The sequence below is a fragment of the Hylobates moloch genome, unplaced genomic scaffold, assembly GCF_009828535.3.
Source record: "Hylobates moloch isolate HMO894 unplaced genomic scaffold, HMol_V3 SCAFFOLD_20, whole genome shotgun sequence".
Classification (NCBI taxonomy): Eukaryota; Metazoa; Chordata; class Mammalia; order Primates; family Hylobatidae; genus Hylobates; species Hylobates moloch.
The window spans coordinates 41,928,516-41,946,145 of NW_026652295.1; the positions used below are offsets into that span (position 1 = coordinate 41,928,516).

At 41.8% G+C, this 17,630-nt stretch overlaps 1 protein-coding gene across 3 annotated transcripts in view; it reads left to right on the plus strand.

The window, feature by feature from the left end:
• The window catches only part of POLH (DNA polymerase eta), a 38,595-nt gene that overhangs the window by 587 nt on the left and 20,378 nt on the right, over positions 1-17,630 (plus strand). Inside the window, exons 2-4 of one of the 3 annotated variants that reach the window (XM_032140799.2) lie at positions 4,882-5,022; positions 5,567-5,701; positions 10,411-10,628. In XM_032140799.2, coding sequence (XP_031996690.1) covers positions 4,886-5,022; positions 5,567-5,701; positions 10,411-10,628 — 490 coding nt within the window. In that variant the 5' untranslated portion in view covers positions 4,882-4,885. Of the gene's footprint in view, positions 1-4,881; positions 5,023-5,566; positions 5,702-10,410; positions 10,629-17,630 lie in introns of those variants that run through there. The other 2 variants (XM_058432515.1, XM_032140800.1) reach the window with 2 other exon arrangements.

Consider the following 17,630-nt stretch of genomic DNA (forward strand, 5'->3'; position numbering starts at 1 on the left):
TGCAGTTTTGATAATTGGCCAAGTGCTATGTATAAGATTTCAAAGTAGTGTAATCCTTATCCAAAAGCATGGCTTGGGCAGAAAGTCTTCTTCGTTTTCCATCTTTATAAAGCTCTTGGCCGGGCGCGGTGGCTCACGCCTGTAATCCCAGCACTTTGGGAGGCCGAGGCGGGTGGATCTTCTGAGGTCTGGAGTTCGAGACCAGCCTCGCCAACACGGTGAAACCCCGTCTCTACTAAAAATACAAAAATTATGTTTGCATTTTTAGTATTTTTATACAGGCGTGGCGGCGCGCGCCTGTAATCTCAGCTACTCGGGAGGCTGAGGTGGGAGAATCGCTTGAACCCGGGAGGCGGAGGTTCAGTGAGCCGAGATCGCGCCTTTGCACTCCGGCCTGGGCGACAGAGCGAAACTCCATCTCAAAAATAAATAAATAAATCTCTTGCTTTCTCGAGTAAATACATAAACGGAAAACCTCAATAGCTTTATTATCAGTTAAAGTCTGCATGTCTGTTTTTGTGATTGTGTGCTTAGTAAATTGTGTGCTGAACATAAATCACTGCTTCCTATTCCTGCTCCACTTCTGGTATTTGGATCTAATATGGTGCTTAGCCTGTGTTTTTTTCTGTGACAATACTATTTGTTGGCTCAATCTGTTCCAGTACTACTGAAAAGCCACTTCAAAATAGAGAGATTTCTGGCATGTTATGGTTTTAACTTGTAAATATTTAAAATACCACATTCTGCCTGTTTTAGGCGTCGATTGGAATTTATAAGGAATTAATGCTTTGACTGCTCTGATTTTAATTATTTTTCTTTCCACTCACCTTCCTGCTTTGCAGTTGTAAGACACGGTTTTTTTCAAGATGAATGTTAGTTTTTGAAAAACTTTTTTTAGAATACAGTTGGTGCTCACTCAACTGTATAACCTGTGTTTCTCGTATTTAAATCATGGATTGCTGGTGTTTCGATTGTCTTATTTAGGTCTTGGCTCCCAAACTGCTGCATATTGGAATTACCTGGAGAGCTTTTAAAAATCCCCGGCCCGGCGCGGTGGCACACGCCTGTAATCCCAGCACTTTGGGAGGCCGAGTCGGGCGGAACACGAGGTCAGGAGATCGAGACCATCCTGGCCAACACGATGAAACCCCGTCTCTACTAAAAATACAAAAAATTAGCTGGGTGGGGTGGCACGTGCCTGTAGTCCCAGCTAATGGGGAGGCTGAGGCAGAGGAATCACTTGAATCCGGGAGGTGGAGGTTGCAGTGAGCTGAGATCTCACCACTGCACTCCAGCCTGGGTGACAGACCGAGACTCTGTCTAGAAAAAAAAAAAAAAATCCCCATGCTAGGCTGAGCGCGGTGACTCACGCCTGTAATCCCAGCACTTTGGAAGGCCGAGGTGGAGTTAGAGACTAGCCTGGCCAACGTGGTGAAACCCCGTCTCTACTCGAAATACAAAAATTAGCCGGGCGTGGTGGCGTGTGCCTGTAGTCCCAGCTACCTGGGAGGCTGAGGCACGAGAATTGCTTGAACCCGGGAGGCAGAGGTTGCAGTGAGCCGAGACTGTGCCATTGTACTCCAGCCTGCACAACAAGAGCGACACTCTATCTCAAAAACAACAACAACAACAACAAAAAACTCATGCCCAGGTCATACCAATACCAATTAAGTTAGTATATATAGTTGTGGAAGTCAAATATCAATAGTATTTAAAGCAGCCTGGCCAACATGGCAAAACCCCATCTTTACTAAAAATACAAAAAAGCCGGGCGGGGTGGTGCGCACCTGTGTAATCCCAGCTACTCGGGAGGCTGAGGCAGGAGAATGGCGTGAACCCGGGAGGCGGAGGTTGCAGTGAACCGAGATTGTGCCATTGCACTCCAGCCTGGGCGACAGAGCAAGACTCCGTCTCAAAAAAAAAAAAAAGTACAGATTCCCAGGTGATTTTAATATATAGCAAATTTTGGGAGCCACTGCTTTATATTTCTTCTTCCAGATTACTAAAAATGTTAAATAATAGACAGCATCCACTCTCAAGCATGTAAGGTTTGTTCTTCCAAGCTACCTTTTTATATGTTTATCTGTTAGATTGAGTTTTCTCTTGTGTTTAAGAAATTTACATGAATGGTAGAAAAATCACGGAATGCTACAAAGTAATTGTTATAGGCACGAGCCACTGATGGGTGCTTAGTGATTGAAAGGTTGAAGAGAAACAGGATGTTTGCCGTCTGAGGGTATCTTTGATATTTTTAAGTTACAAAAGGAAAAATAGTAACCGTATAATGACAAATGTGGCAAAAAACGTTTCACTGATCATGGTTAAATAGGTAATAAGATATATTGACAGCATGTATTTCACCCCCCCATCACTGCCATTATATTCTTGCCCAAAATGCATAATCTTAATCATACGAAAACATCAGACAAACCCAAATTAAGAGACATTCTCAAAATAACTGACCAGGCAGGGTGAGGTGGCTCACGTCTGTAATCCCAGCACTTTGGGAGGCCGAGGCGGGCGGATCATGAGGTCAGGAGATCGAGACCATCTTGGCTAAGATGGTGAAACCCCGTCTCTACTAAAAATACAAAAAAAAAAAAAAAAAAATTAGCCGGGCGTGGTGGCGGACGCCTGTGGTCCCAGCTACTCGGGAGACTGAGGCAGGAGAATGGCATGAACCCGGGAGGCAAAGCTTGCAGTGAGCCGAGATCGCTCCACTGCATTCCAGCCTGGGTGACAAAAAAAAAAAAAAAAAAAAAAAAAAAAAATAAAAAAAAAAAAAAAAAAAAAAAAAAAAAAAAACTGACTAATACTCTTCTCGGCGGGTGCGGTGGCTCACACCTGTAATCCCAGCACTTTGGGAGGCCGAGGCAGGCGGATCACCTGAGGTCAGGAGTTCGAGACAAGCCTCGCCAATACAGTGAAACCCCGTCTCTACTAAAAATACAAGAATTAGCTGGCATGGTGGCAGGCGCTTGTAATGCCAGCTACTCGGGAGGCTGAGGCAGAAGAGTCGCTTGAGCCCAGGAGGCAGAGGTTGCAGTGAGCCGAGATAAAGCCATTGCACTCCAGCCTGGGGGGACAAGAGCGATACTTTGTCTCAAAAAAAAAAAAAAAAAAAAAAAGCGTCATGGTCATGAAAAACAAGGAACAACCGAGGAAATGCCACAGATTGGGAGGGAGTAAAGTATGTAGTTAATAATATACCAATGTTCGCTTTTAAATTTTGATAATTGTGTTAAGTAAGATGTTAACATCAGGAAACTGGGAGTAGGAGAACTCTACCATTTTTGCAATTTTCTGTAAGTCAAAGTATTTCAGAGTAAAAGGTTGACATTTTTCATGAATGCTATGATGTTATATATTATTTTCTCCTTCTCTTTTCTCTGAATTTATACTTGAGATTTGTCTGTCAACTAGATTCAATATTGGTTCTCTTCCCCTGGTGATGTGCATTTTAATTTCCATTTCCCCATGACTAATGATGGTGAACCTATTTTTATGTGCCAATTGGCTATGTTTGTATTTTGTGGTCAGTTCTTTTAAGGATAAGTATTTTTAAAGCTTTTAATACCTATTGCCTTCATAAAATTATACTAATTTATTCTTATGCCAGCAGTACAGGTTGAGTATCTGTGATATTGTGATATATGTATGTTAATTTTTGTCCACGGTTCCTAGCTCATAACTCCCCTAGCTTTCGTTATAATGTTGGAGCTCTTGAAGCAAGCCTCAGAAAACAGAATCTCTCTCTGACCTTCTCCTGCCCTCCTTTCACCTGCCCAAAGCAGGACTCTAATCTTCCCCTGCCTTTCTGATTATGGGTCATAAGACTTTCATTTCAGAAGAGTTCCTACCCCATACCCTGGAGGAAGGAATGCTAGCCAGAGAGGCCAGGAAGAATCTGTACAGGCCTTGCTGGGTTTCCCTAGTCTATTAGTATTAGATCATATCTTTTTTGTCCAGTCACATTTCTACACAGGTGTCAGTCATGCCTATCCAATGAAGTCTCCATAAAAGGCCCAAGAGGAGAGGGTTCGAAGAGCTTCTGGATAGGAAAAAAAGGAGGTTCCTGGAGAATGGTGTTCCCAGGCGGGGCATGCCTTGCCATATGTATCTCTTCATCTGTATATCCTTTATAATAAACTAGTAAATTTGATTCCCTGAGTTCTGTGATGCACTCTAGCAAATTAACTGAACCCAAAGAGGGGCTCATGAGATTCCCAATTTATATCCAGTCAGTTAGAAGCACAGGAAAACAACCTGTGGCTTGTGATTGGCATCAGAAGTAGGGGGCAGTCTTGTGGGACTGAGCCATCAACCTGTGAGATCTGACGCTTTCTCCAGGTAGATAATGTCAGTCTCGAATTGGAGGATACCCACTTGGTGTCTGCTGCAGAATTGATTGCTTGTTTGTTGGCAGGGAGAAATCCTCACACATTTGGTCACAGAAGTCTACCTTGTTGATTGTTGTTGAGTGAAAGAATCTTAAAAACTGTTTTTTCCACTCAGGATATCTCTAATCTGAAATTTGAAATCTTCCAAAATCCAAAAATTGTTTTGCACCAACACAGCATTCAAAGGAAATGTTTATTAGAGCTTTGTAGGTTTAGGATTTTTGGATTACGGATGCTTAACTGGTGATTATAATGCAAATATTGCAAAATTTGAAAAAAATGCAAAATCTCAAGCACTTTGGATCCCAGCCATTTCAGATAAGGGATACTCAACCTGTATATTTAAATGCCTATTTCATTCTTGTTAGTTTCCATGCTCCCATGCTCATGGTAGCTCATCAGTGAAAGAATGGAATTACAGTTTTCCCTGGCATTTTGGATTAGGTGTTTTTCTAACTGTCCATAAAATGTTGTGTTACAGAAAAATGGCTACTGGACAGGATCGAGTGGTTGCTCTCGTGGACATGGACTGTTTTTTCGTTCAAGTGGAGCAGCGGCAAAATCCTCATTTGAGGAATAAACCTTGTGCAGTTGTACAGTACAAATCATGGAAGGGTGGTGGGTATGTATCATTGTTATTGTCACAACTATTCAGTGGTAACACAGTGGCACTGTGGCAGGTCCTTTGTTGTGGTGGTGGTGGTGGTGACAGGGCCTTTCTCTATTGTCCCATCCAGAGTGCAGTGGCACCATCAGCTCACAGCAGCTTTGACCTGGGCTCAAGTGATCATCCCTCTTCAGTCTCCCAAGTAGTTAGAACTACAGGAGCACCCCACCATGCCAAGCTGATTTTATTTTTTGGGGGGTGGGTAGAGATGGGGATTGGTTGAGGGGGCAGGGCTCACTATATTGCCCAGGCAGGTCTTGAACTCCTGGCCTCAAGCAGTCCTTCTGCCTTGGCCTCCCAAAGTACGGGAATTGCCAGCATGAGCCACTGTCCCTAGCCCTATTTTTGAGATTTCTGAACTGCTTCGTTTTGGATTGAATGATGGCATCTGTGGTCAAAAAGTTTCTAATATGTTTATAGATTACTTGTGTTAAATGTTACTTGTTTTTGCTTGTGATCATATAATATGTTTTCTGTTTCCTTTTTTTTCTAACCTTAGAATAATTGCAGTGAGTTATGAAGCTCGTGCATTTGGGGTCACTAGAAGTATGTGGGCAGATGATGCTAAGAAGTTATGTCCAGATCTTCTACTGGCACAAGTTCGTGAGTCCCGTGGGAAAGCAAACCTCACCAAGTAAGAAAAAAACATTATTTAAGGAGACATAAAGGAGTCGAAAATAATACTCCATGAGGCTAGGAACTGGTGTTTTGAATTTGTTCCGTGTAAATAACACCTGAAAAAATTGTTTTTGGTTAGCCATCTTGTCTCTGTGAAATGAAAAACAGATTTTAATATTGTGTTTTGGGGACAGTTCAAAACCATTATACCATATAAGAGTTGCTGCCTTTGATATCTATTCAGTTCCTTAATTGTTCAAAATTGGTTAAATTAAGACAATACCAATTCCTATGTTCTCCGTCCAAAAATCTAAAGTATTTGAAAAATTGACTGTGAAACTGAGAATTTTTCCAGGAAAGGCAGAGTCAAACTGACATTCTAGTACAATATCAGGAATTAGTTGCTATAATTGAACAATATCAAGGGAGATTTGTTTGTTTTTAGATTAAGCTATCTCTCCGCAAATATTAGAAGTTTTGCCTTGGAATGGGGGATATGTATCAGCATAGCTAAGTCAGATTTAGGCACAAACCCCAGCCTTTAATCCTAACAGCTAATATGTATTGAACATATGATCACATGCCAGGCACAGTGTTAAGCTCTCTGTAGGCAATATCTCTATTAAATCTGACATTGTTATAAGGTAGGTACTAATATTACTCCCCCTTCACAGATAAGGAATCAAGTTCAGAGAAGTTAAATAATTTAAGTTAGGCTAGGGGTGATGGCTCATGCCTGTAATCCTAGCATTTAGGGAGGCTGAGGCGGGCAGATCACTTGAGTCCAGGAGACCAGCCTGGGCAACATGGGGAAACCCCATCTCTAACAGGAAATACAAAAATTAGCCAGGCATGATGGCACACACTTGCAGTCCCGGCTACTCGAGACTGAGGTGAGAGGATTGCTTGAGCCTGGGAGGCAGAGGTTGCAGTGGGCCCAGATCACACCACTGCACTCCAGTCTGAGTGACAGAGTGAGACCCCGTCTCAAGAAAGAAAAAAGTTCAGACAGCTAAGTGAAAGACTGAGGATTCACATCTGTTTTTTAAGATTCTAGTATCTATGTTCTCAAGGTACAGTATACTATGTGTTGTGGTATAGGAATCAAGCTTTGACTCAGGACCTGACATGCTTCTGAATTCTAATTCTAATTCTATGAATTAGAAGTCTAAAGGTAGAGTGGCATAGCCAGACCCACATTGGAATTATTGGTAGAAAAGAAGATAGACTTGACCGAAGATTAAGTTTTCCAAATACTCTTAAAAATACCTTGCAGTGATTTGCTCAAGAGGCTGTGAGGAAGCACTGAAATAGAGTATTGTTTTAGAAAAACTCAAACTATGGTTTTCCTCTCCTCTCACACCACAAGAACAATCAACACAGAAGACATCTGTGACCAAAGGTGTGGAAGTATTTCCCCACACACCAATCAGCAGACACCAGCTGCATGTCCTCCCAGTCAATTCCAACACTGTCTACCTGGAGATGGCATCAGATTCCACATGTTGAGGGCTCAATACCACAAGAATACCCTCTCCTTCCTTTCCATCACAAGTCCAGGCCTTCAGAACGTCTGAACAGCGGGCCTTAAGTTGGGGTTCCCACAACCCCCTCTTTGGATTTGCCTAATTTGCTGAAGCGACTCAGAACTCAGGAGAATACTTATGTTTATTGGTTTATTATAAAGGATATTACGAAGGATACAGATAGGTTGGGCATGGTGGCTCACGCCTGTAATCCTAGCACTTTGGGAGGCTGAGACAGGAGGATTGCTTGAGCTCAGCAGTTTGAGACCAGCCTGGGCAACATAGTAAGACCTCATCTCTACCAAAATTAAAAAAAAAAAAACCACACACACACACAAAATTAGCTAGACATGGTGTTGTGCAGCTCTAGTCCCAGCTACTCGGGAAGCTGAGGTGGGAGGATCGCTTGAGCCCAGGAGATTGTGGTTGCAGAGTTATGATCAAACCACTGCATCCAGCCTGGGCAACAGTGAGATCCTGTCAAAAAAAAGATGATGATGAAAGATATATAGAGCAAGGCATGTGAGAAAGGGTGCAGAGCTTTCATGCCCTCCCTGGGTATGAAAGTAATCTCTACTATTACAGCTATTTGGAACCTCTCTGGACCCTGTCCTCTTGGGTTTTTAGGGAGGCTCCGTTATGTACTTGTGACTGATTAAACCATTGGCTATGGGTGATCAACTTGACCTGCAGCACCTCTCCTCCTCTCACCTCCCCAGAAGTTGAGGGGGTGGGGCCAAAAGTCCCAACCCTCTAATTATGCTTTGGTCTTTTTGGTGACCTGCCCTATCCTGAAGCTATTAGTCAACATTAGCATACAAAAAGACAAAACTTGGGTGATTCCAAGGATTTTTGGAGTTGTATGCCAGGAAACTGGGATGAAGACCCAATATATATTTCACAATATTACAAGTATCGTTTCCTGGCTGTGTGTGTGCGTATATTGCTCTTTCTTTTCTTTTTATTCTTTTTTTTTTTTTTTTTTTTGTGTGTGTGTGGGGGACGGAGTTTCACTCTTGTTGCCCAGGCTAGGGTGCAGTGGTGCAGGCTAGGGTGCAATGGTGCAATCTCGGCTGACCACAACCTCCACCTCTTGGGTTTAAGTGATTCTCCTGCCTCAGCCTCCCGAGTAGCTGGGATTACAGTCATGTGCCACCATGACGGCTAATTTTGTATTTTTAGTAGAAATGGGGTTTCTCCATGTTGGTCAGGCTGGTCTCAAACTCCTGACCTCAGGTGATCCACCCACCTTTGCCTCCCAAAGTGCTGGGATTACAGGTGTGAAGCGCTGTGCCCGGTCTTGCTCTTTATTTTCTTTGAGGCCTATCCTCTTCCTAGCTCAAATAATGATTTAAAAAAAAAAAAAAGTCAAGTATTTCTTTTCATTCTCTAATTTGAGAATGTTTTAGAACAATAATTATATTAGTTTTTATGGGTGTCATGGTGAAGAGGTACCAATGTTTTCATTTTTATGGTAAATATAAAGTCAATAGGAACAAAGAACTGGACACTACAAAGAAGGTACAAACCAAAGCAAAGAAAATATCTGTATATTGGCCGGATGTGGTGGCTCACGCCTATAATCCCAGCACTTGGGGAGGCCGAGGCAGGAGGATCACCTGAGGTCAGGAACTCGAGATCAGCCTGGCCAACATGGTGAAACCCCATCCCTACTAAAAATACAAAAAATTCACCGGGTGTGGTGGCAGGTGCCTGTAATCCCAGCTACTCGGGAGGCTGAGGCAGGATAATCGCTTGAACCCGGGAGGTGGAGGTTGCAGTGAGGCGAGATGCCACTGTTGCACTCCAGCCTGGGAGACAAGAGCGAGACTTCATCTCGAAAAAGAAAAAAGAAAAAAAAGAAAATATCTGTATATTGTCATAGAAAACTAGGTATAGAACCGGAAGAGGTGCTTATTAAAGTTTGAATAGAAGACATATGGTGAGATTGGTATGTATACCCTGAGGAAGGTTGTCTGCCTGCCCAGACACATCACCACATTCTAAGTGCTTATCTTCAACTTGATAATTTGAGTATTAGTATATCCATAAATGGTTGGTTAAGGCATGTGTGTGTATGTGGTGATGACCAGTTCACATGTTAACCAAACTCACCGTTGACTGAAGTATAAAATCCATATGCCAGTTTGTTAATTTATGGTGAGAAATATACCCAAAGGACTATAAATCATGCTGCTATAAAGACACATGCACACGTATGTTTATTGCGGCACTATTCACAATAGCAAAGAGTTGGAACCAACCCAAATGTCCAACAACGATAGACTGGATTAAGAAAATGTGGCACATATACACCATGGAATACTATGCAGCCATAAAAAATGATGAGTTCGTGTCCTTTGTAGGGACATGGATGAAACTGGAAAACATCATTCTCAGTAAACTATCGCAAGGACAAAAAACCAAGCACCGCATGTTCTCACTCATAGGTGGGAATTGAACAATGAGAACTCATGGACACAGGAAGGGGAACATCACACTCCGGGGACTGTTGTGGGGTGGGGGGAGGGGGGAGGGACAGCATTAGGAGATACACCTAATGCTAAATGATGAGTTAATGGGTGCAGGAAATCAACATGGCACATGGATACATATGTAACAAACCTGCACATTGTGCACATGTACCCTAAAACCCTAAAGTATAATAAAAAAATAAAATAAAATAAAAGGAAAAGGCTTGTAAGTAAAAAAAAAAAAAAAATTATGGTGAGAAATACTATCCTGGGGAAGACCATATACTCTGCTTCACTGATCACTGCAGTGTTGCCTGTAAATTACCCTTTTTTTTTGAAGACAAAATTAGAAGCAGATTTCTTGGTGGATATATGAAAATGAAAGGAATAGGTGATCACAGTAATACACAAACTTGAGGCATTTCTTTGTTTTTTAGAGAGTTCCTTGTCATATAGACGTGTTCATAGTCTGAATGCTTTCTGCCTTGGTAGTTCTGGCATTGTGCTAAAAATGTTTGCCTCCGTGATTCTTCCTTTTCCATGCTTCTATTAGTGACCATCTGCCTGTCCATTGACCCTTTCAGTTACTATTGTCTAGTCTCTGTTAAGCCACATGTCTCTTGATTATGTGTATTATTGTTCATTATGGCAGGGTGGGAGTGAAGCAGACAATCTCAAGGTTGCCTCTGTTTATTGCCTGCATGAATGATCCTTATACTTCTTAGGTACCGGGAAGCCAGTGTTGAAGTGATGGAGATAATGTCTCGTTTTGCTGTGATTGAACGTGCCAGCATTGATGAGGCTTATGTAGATCTGACCAGTGCTGTACAAGAGAGACTACAAAAGCTACAAGGTCAGCCTATCTCAGCAGACTTGTTGCCAAGCACTTACATTGAAGGGTTGCCCCAAGGCCCTACAACGGCAGAAGAGACTGTTCAGAAAGGTACTTCCATAGCATCATATTGCTTCTGCTTCCTGCCTTTGGAACCTGCTTTGCTTGGTCATGCTGATTCTCCTTGGAATAATTGAAAGGAAACTTAAACTACAGCCTGAATGAATCACAAGGACTCATGGAAGGATATACAAATTTTCTTATCTTTCCAGGTATATGGGGCTGTTGAGAAGCTGTGAAATCTGTATGAAAGTAAATTTCTCTTTAGATATAACTAGGGCGGGTTAGTGTTATCAATAGAAGGCAGAGACCTGGCGTGGTGGTTCACGCTTGTAATCCCAGCACTTTGGGAGGCCGAGGTGGGTGGATCATGAGGTCAGGAGTTCAAGACCAACCTGGCCAGCATGGTGAAACCCCATCTCTACTAAAAATACAAAAATTAGCTGGGCATAGTGGCACGTGCCTGTAATCCCAGCTACTTGGGAGGCTGAGGCAGGAGAATTGCTTGAACCAGGACCTAGGAGGTGGAGGTTGCGGTGAGCCAAGATCTCGCCACTGCACTCCAGCCTAGGCTACAGAGGGAGACTCCATCTCAAAAAACAAAAAAATCAATAGAAGGCTGACTATTGATGTCATTGGTAGCTTAATTTATATTATTGTAACTTAGTGTCTTGGTTTCTTCATCTATAAGAAGGGTGAGCTTTTTAAAGGGGGACCTCAGGTATAAGGAGTTGAGTGATTCAAAATTTCTAACCACTTCTTAGCACATTATTACATATGGGCTGCACAAAGCCCTTCTCATTGTATTTTGCTACTTTTACCCTTTGTAGTGATTTTCCCACTCCCTCGGTACCCCACCCACCCTCTTGTACCCACTGATATATTTGATATATCTTAGATGTCTTTCTTTCCTTTCTTCCTTCTTTCTCTTTCTTTCTTTCTGTCTGTCTGTCTGTCTGTCTTTCTTTCTTTCCTTTTCATTTCATTTCTTTATTTCTTTATTTTGAGATGGAGCCTCACTCTGTCACCTTGGCTGGAGTGCAGTGGCACGATTTCAGCTCACTGCAACCTCCGCCTCCAGGGTTCAAGCAGTTCTCCTGCCCCAGCCTCCCGAGTAGCTGGGATTACAGGCATGTATCTACCACGCGCTGCTAATTTTTGTATTTTTAGTAGAGATGGGGTTTCACCATGCTGGCCAGGCAGGTCTCGAACTCCTGACCTCAAATGATCCACCTGCCTTGGCCTCCCAAAGTGCTGGGATTACAGGCGTAAGCCACTGTACCCGGCCTATATCTTTATAAGTTACCCAGTATTGCTTTGTATATGTGCTTTTTAATTACAAGATGATTTAGTGCTATTATAGATCTCATTCTTTTTCTTTTCTTTTCTTTTTTTTTTTTGAGATGGGGTCTCGCTCTTTTGACCAGGCCGGACTGCAGTAGCGCTATCTCGGCTCACTGCAAGCTCCGCCTCCCGGGTTTACGCCATTCTCCTGCCTCAGCCTCCTGAGTAGCTGGGATTACAGGCGCCTGCCACTGCGCCCGGCTAATTTTTTTGTATTTTTAGTAGAGACAAGGTTTCATTGTGTTAGCCAAGATGGTCTCGATCTCCTGACCTCGTGATCTGCCTGCCTCGGCCTCCCAAAGTGCTGGGATTACAGGCATGAGCCACCGCGCCCTGCCTTCATTCTTTTTCTTAATTTTCCTTCAGTAGTGACCTTAGAGATGTGTCCATGTGGCTGTATTTATTTGTAATTGATGGCTTCAATGGCTGTTACTTGCAGTGTAATCCATCATATGGATCCCCCATGGTTACAGACCATTTTCCCTAGTGACGAATTCATTGGTTGCTTCCAATGTCCTGCTGTAAAAGTTTACATTCCCCCTAGCAGTACATATAAAAGTTCCTGTTTCCCCCATATTCTCAACAACAACTGGTATCATCTAATGTTTAAAAATCTTTGCCAATATAATGTTTGTTTTGCTTTAATTTACATTTCTCTGATTACTAATTGAGATTGAAGATCTCTTCATACACTTGTAAGTCAGCTGAGTTTCTGCTTCTGTGATTTACTTATTTATAATCTTTGCCCATTTTTCCATGGAAAAATGGTAAAATTATTTATTTTTTGATTTGCAAGAGTTCCTTATATATCCTATCCTAATTATTAGTTCCTTGTCTTTTTTTTTGAGATGGAAGTCTCACTATGTTGCCCAGGCTGGAGTGCAGTGGCTGTCAGTTGCTATTCACAGGTGTGTAATTATGGCTCACTGCAGCCTTGAACTCCTGGGCTCAAACAATCCTCCCACCTCAGCCTCCAGAGTAGCTAGAACTACAGGTATGTGCCATCATGCCTGGCTAATTTTTAAATTTTTTGTAGAGACAGTGTCTCACTATGTTGCCCAGGCTTTTATATATTTTTTTCATTTTCTACTTGGTTATTGATGTGTTGGGAAATGATAAATGGGTTTTTTTTAATAAATTCATTTTTATTTACTTTATCTGAAAAAAACTTGTGATATAATCTGTATGAAGTGTTTTAATAACATGTACTTGAAAGTTAATTTTTTTTTCTTAGATTTGAATAGAATTAAAACAATAAAAACTTGCTTTTGTGGCTGGGCGCGGTGGCTCACACCTGTAATCCAAGCACTTTGGGAGGCCGAGGCGGGTCGATCATGAGGTCAGGAGTTCAAGACCAGGCTGGCCAAGATGGTGAAACCTCGTCTTTACTGAAAATACAAAAAAACTAGCTGGGTGTGGTGGCATGCGCCTGTAATCCCAGCTATTCGGGAGGCTGAAGCAGAGAATTCCTTAAACCCGGAAGGAGGAGGTTGCAGTGAGCTGAGATGGTACCACTGCACTCCAGCCTCAGCGATAGTGCAAGATTCCATCTTAAAAAAAAAAAAAAAAATTTTGTGATAATGTTAGATTATGATAGTCCTAGATTCCAGGTCTAAGAATTTGCATAAGAATGAGGGGTTTGTTTGTTTTTGTTTTTGTTTTTGTTTTCTTTGAGACGGAGCCACTCTATCACCCAGGCTGGAGTGCAGTGGCACAATCTCAGCTCACTGCAACCTCTGCCAGAATGAGGTCTTTTTTTTAATTGAATATTATGAAAGTGGAATTCAGTTGTATCCCCCCAGAGCAAATAATTCTGCATAAGTTTCATGTTTTGGCTGGGTGCGGTGGCTCACACCTGTAATCCCAGCACTTTGGGAGGCCAAGGCGGGTGAATCGCCTGAGGTCAGGAGTTCAAGACCAGTCTGGCCAACGTGGCGAAACCCCATCTCTACTGAAAATACAAAAATTAGCTGGGCGCGGTGGCAGGTGCCTGTAATCCCAGCTACTTGGGAGGCTGAGACAGGAGAATCACTTGAGCCCAGGAGGCAGAGGGTGCAGTGAGCCGAGATCGCGCCACTGTACTCTATAGTCTGGGCGATGACAGAGCAAGACTCTGTCTCAAAAAAAAAAAGAAAAAAAAAAGATGTAACACGTAAACTTTGCTTTTGCTGCTGAACAATTGTATGATATGCCTTTAATGTGTTGTGCAGAAGGGTAGTAGTAAAACTGCCCAGGGAAGCTTGTGACTTAAGGAATTATTTTATTTTCCGATCCTGATAATGCAAAGTATGTCATGCTAAGGCTGCAGATCCTTTAGTTCTTTGGAAAAAATATAATGGACAATAAAGATGTGCCACTTATAGAGGAAGCAAAATCATGGTACATAAGCTTTTGATATTTGATATATTAATTATTCTGGGACCAGAGTCAGAAATTTAATTATCATAAGAAAGGTGTTCTTTGGTCTTACCTTTCTGTACCACATCTTATTACGTAACTTTCTTTTTTTTTAGTTTTCACATGCAACACTGATTTTTTGGTGTCACCCAGGCTGGAATGCAGTTGTGAGATTTTGGCACACTGCAGCCTCTGCCTCCAGGGTTCAAGTGATTCTCATGCCGCAACCTCCTGAGTAGCTGGGATTATAGGCATATGCCACCATGCTGGCTAAGTTTTGTATTTTTAGTAGAGACGGGGTTTCGCCATGTTGGTCAGGCTGGTCTCCTGGCATCAAGTGATCCATCTGCCTTGGCCTCCCAAAGTGCTGGGATTACAGGCATGAGCCACTGCACCCAGCCTGGTTTTTTTTTTTTTTTTTAATATTTGGAATTGGTTTTATAATGCTTTGAATTTGTGGCTCTTTAAAATTTTTTTGAGAATTACATACTCTTAAAAATTTGTTGAAAGCTATAGACCCTTGCTTGCCTCCAAAAAATTTGTATCTATACATAAGACAATTTTGCATGCAGTTTTCAGGAGATTCACAAACCCTCTGAAATCCACATACCTTAGAATTAGAAATAGTCTTACACATTATGTTGGTTTTTGCTGCAGAGCATTGTTGAAGCATTCTATTATCTCTGGCTGAAGATGGTATATACCTTCCTTGGTAGTTGAATGTTAGATGGACGTGTTCGTCTTTCTTCTGTACTTACTTTTCTTACCTATGTACATTTTTTTATTAAAAATGCCCATGTTTATAGAGAAGTCTATTTCTGTATGTCTTGTGTCTCTTGCATTAGTATGTCCAACTTAAATATTAAGCTCCCAGATGCAGTGCCAGCATCTTATTATATGTAATGTTCAGAACAGTGCAATGTCTAGGAAATATTTTATATCATATTCCTGAATCTTTGATGTGTGCAACCACAAAAACCTGATAACAAATTAGCTGATCTAAGTGGATATAACCTTCCAGAAATCATTTTTCATGGATACAATATATTTCAAATCTAAGAAAAGAGGCCAGGTATTTGTAATACCTTGACACTGAGCTTTCCATCAACTTTTCCATCTTGCCTCTTAATGTATTAAGAGCTAGCAATCATGCTCAGCCCGCCTGCATTTGCAACTTTGTATTTTCTTTCTTTTTTTTTTTCTTTTTTGGAGACGGAGTCTCGCTCTGTCGCCTAGGCTGGAGTGCAGTGGCGCAATCTTGGCTCACTGCAAGCTCCACCTCCTGGGTTCACGCCATTCTCCTGCCTCAGCCTCCAGAGTAGCTGGGACTACAGGCGCCCGCCACCACGCCCGGCTAATTTTTTTGTATTTTTTTTTAGTAGAGACGGGGTTTCACCGTGTTAGCCAGCATGGTCTCGATCTCCTGACCTCATGATCTGCCCGCCTTGGTCTCCCAAAGTGCTGGGATTACAGGCGTGAGCCACCGCGCCTGGCCATGTATTTTCTAAAGTAGTTATTCGTGTGTAAAGTTTAATTAGTAAGACTTACTTAAAGTACTTCTCAGAAATTGCCAAGGTGAAAACTTTCCCATCATTGCCATTTTGTAACTGGTTTGTTAGCTAAGGACCTTTTCTTTTCCCTTTGTTTTCTCTTAATTCATTTCTTTATTATTTTAAAACAGAGACATGGTCTCACTATGTTGCTCAGGCTGGTCTTGAGTTCCTGGCCTCAAGCAATCTTCCCACTTCAGCGTCCCAAAGTGCCAGGATTATAGGCGTGAGCCACCGCACCTGGCCTTACAAAGCAGTTTTATAATAATTATTTTTTAGATGGGGTCTCACTGTGTTGCCCGTATTACCCGTGAACTCATAGGCTCAAGTGATCCTCCCACTTGAGCCTTTCAAGTAGCTGGAACTATCGGCATGTGCCACTGTGTCTGGCTTTATCTTATAATGATCATAAAATTATTATTAAAGATTATAAAATTCAGTGGAAAGACTATACTATCCTCATGTATCAAAAGACTAAATCTTACTACTGCTTGATTCTCCCCAAATTGACGTATAGATTCATTGCAATCCCTTCCAAAATTCCGCAGAAATTGACAAACTGATTCTAAAATTTGTATGGAAATGCAAAGAATGTGGAATAGCCAAACAACTTTGAAAAAGAACTAAGTTGGAAGACATGCTACCTGATTTCAAGATTTAACTATAAATTTGTAACTAGGGAGGTTTGGTATTGGTATGAGAAAATACATAGATCAATGGTATAGAATAGAAAGTATACAAGTAGATCCCCACTTTTCAGGCCGGGGTGTGTGTGGTGGCAATTCATTTCCACAAAGGTGCCAAGATAATTCAACAAGAAAAACTCTTGGCTGGGCACGGTGGCTCACGCCTGTAATCCCAGCACTTTGAGAGGCCAGGGCGGGCGAATCAGGAGATTGAGGCCATCCTGGCCAACATGGTGAGACCCTGTCTCTACTAAAAATACAAAAATTACCTGGGTGTGGTGGCACACGCCTATAATCCTAGCTTCTTGGGAGGGTAAGGCAGGAGAATTACTTGAACCCGGGAGGCAGAGGTTGCAGTGAGCTGAGATTGTGCCACTGCACTCCAGCCTAGCAACAGAGTGAGACTCGTCTCAAAAAAAAAAAAAAAAAAAAAAAAAAAGAAAAGTTTTTTCTCAGCTTTCATGGGCATTTAACACCAGACTACCTGAAGTATTTCCTGTAGTCCATTTCATGGTATTAAAGAAAAACAAAAATTTTATAGATTTTTCTTATCAATTAGACAAAAGGTAAAAAGCATTGTAGGGAAATAAGGGAATTCCGCTTATCTTCTGTGGTCCTGTTCAGTTAATACAGATAAAGGATTAAATTTAAAAATCTACATTGCCACAGGATTGCAACATTACCCAATCCGGGAAAGCAATGATGAAAAAAATCTAAAGCAGAGAAAATTTAGCTCTAACTGTTTAAAAAGTTCCAGAAAGTCATACAATTCAGTAAATTATTCATATTTTTGTTTCCCAAAGCTAAATATACTAGTATAAATTGTTTTAAATGATGGATGTTTTAATAGTATTTATTGTTCTTAATATGTGCAAGCCTTGGTGTTTCAGGAAAACAGATAATTTTAAAAAAAGAAAAAAATGCTAGCCAGGCGTGGTGGCAGGTGCCTGTAGTCCCAGCTACTCGGGAGGCTGAGGCAGGAGAATGGCGTGGACCCAGGAGGCAAAGCTTGTGGTGAGCCGAGATCGCTCCACTGCACTCCAGCCTGGGCAACAGAGCAAGACTCTGTCTCAAAA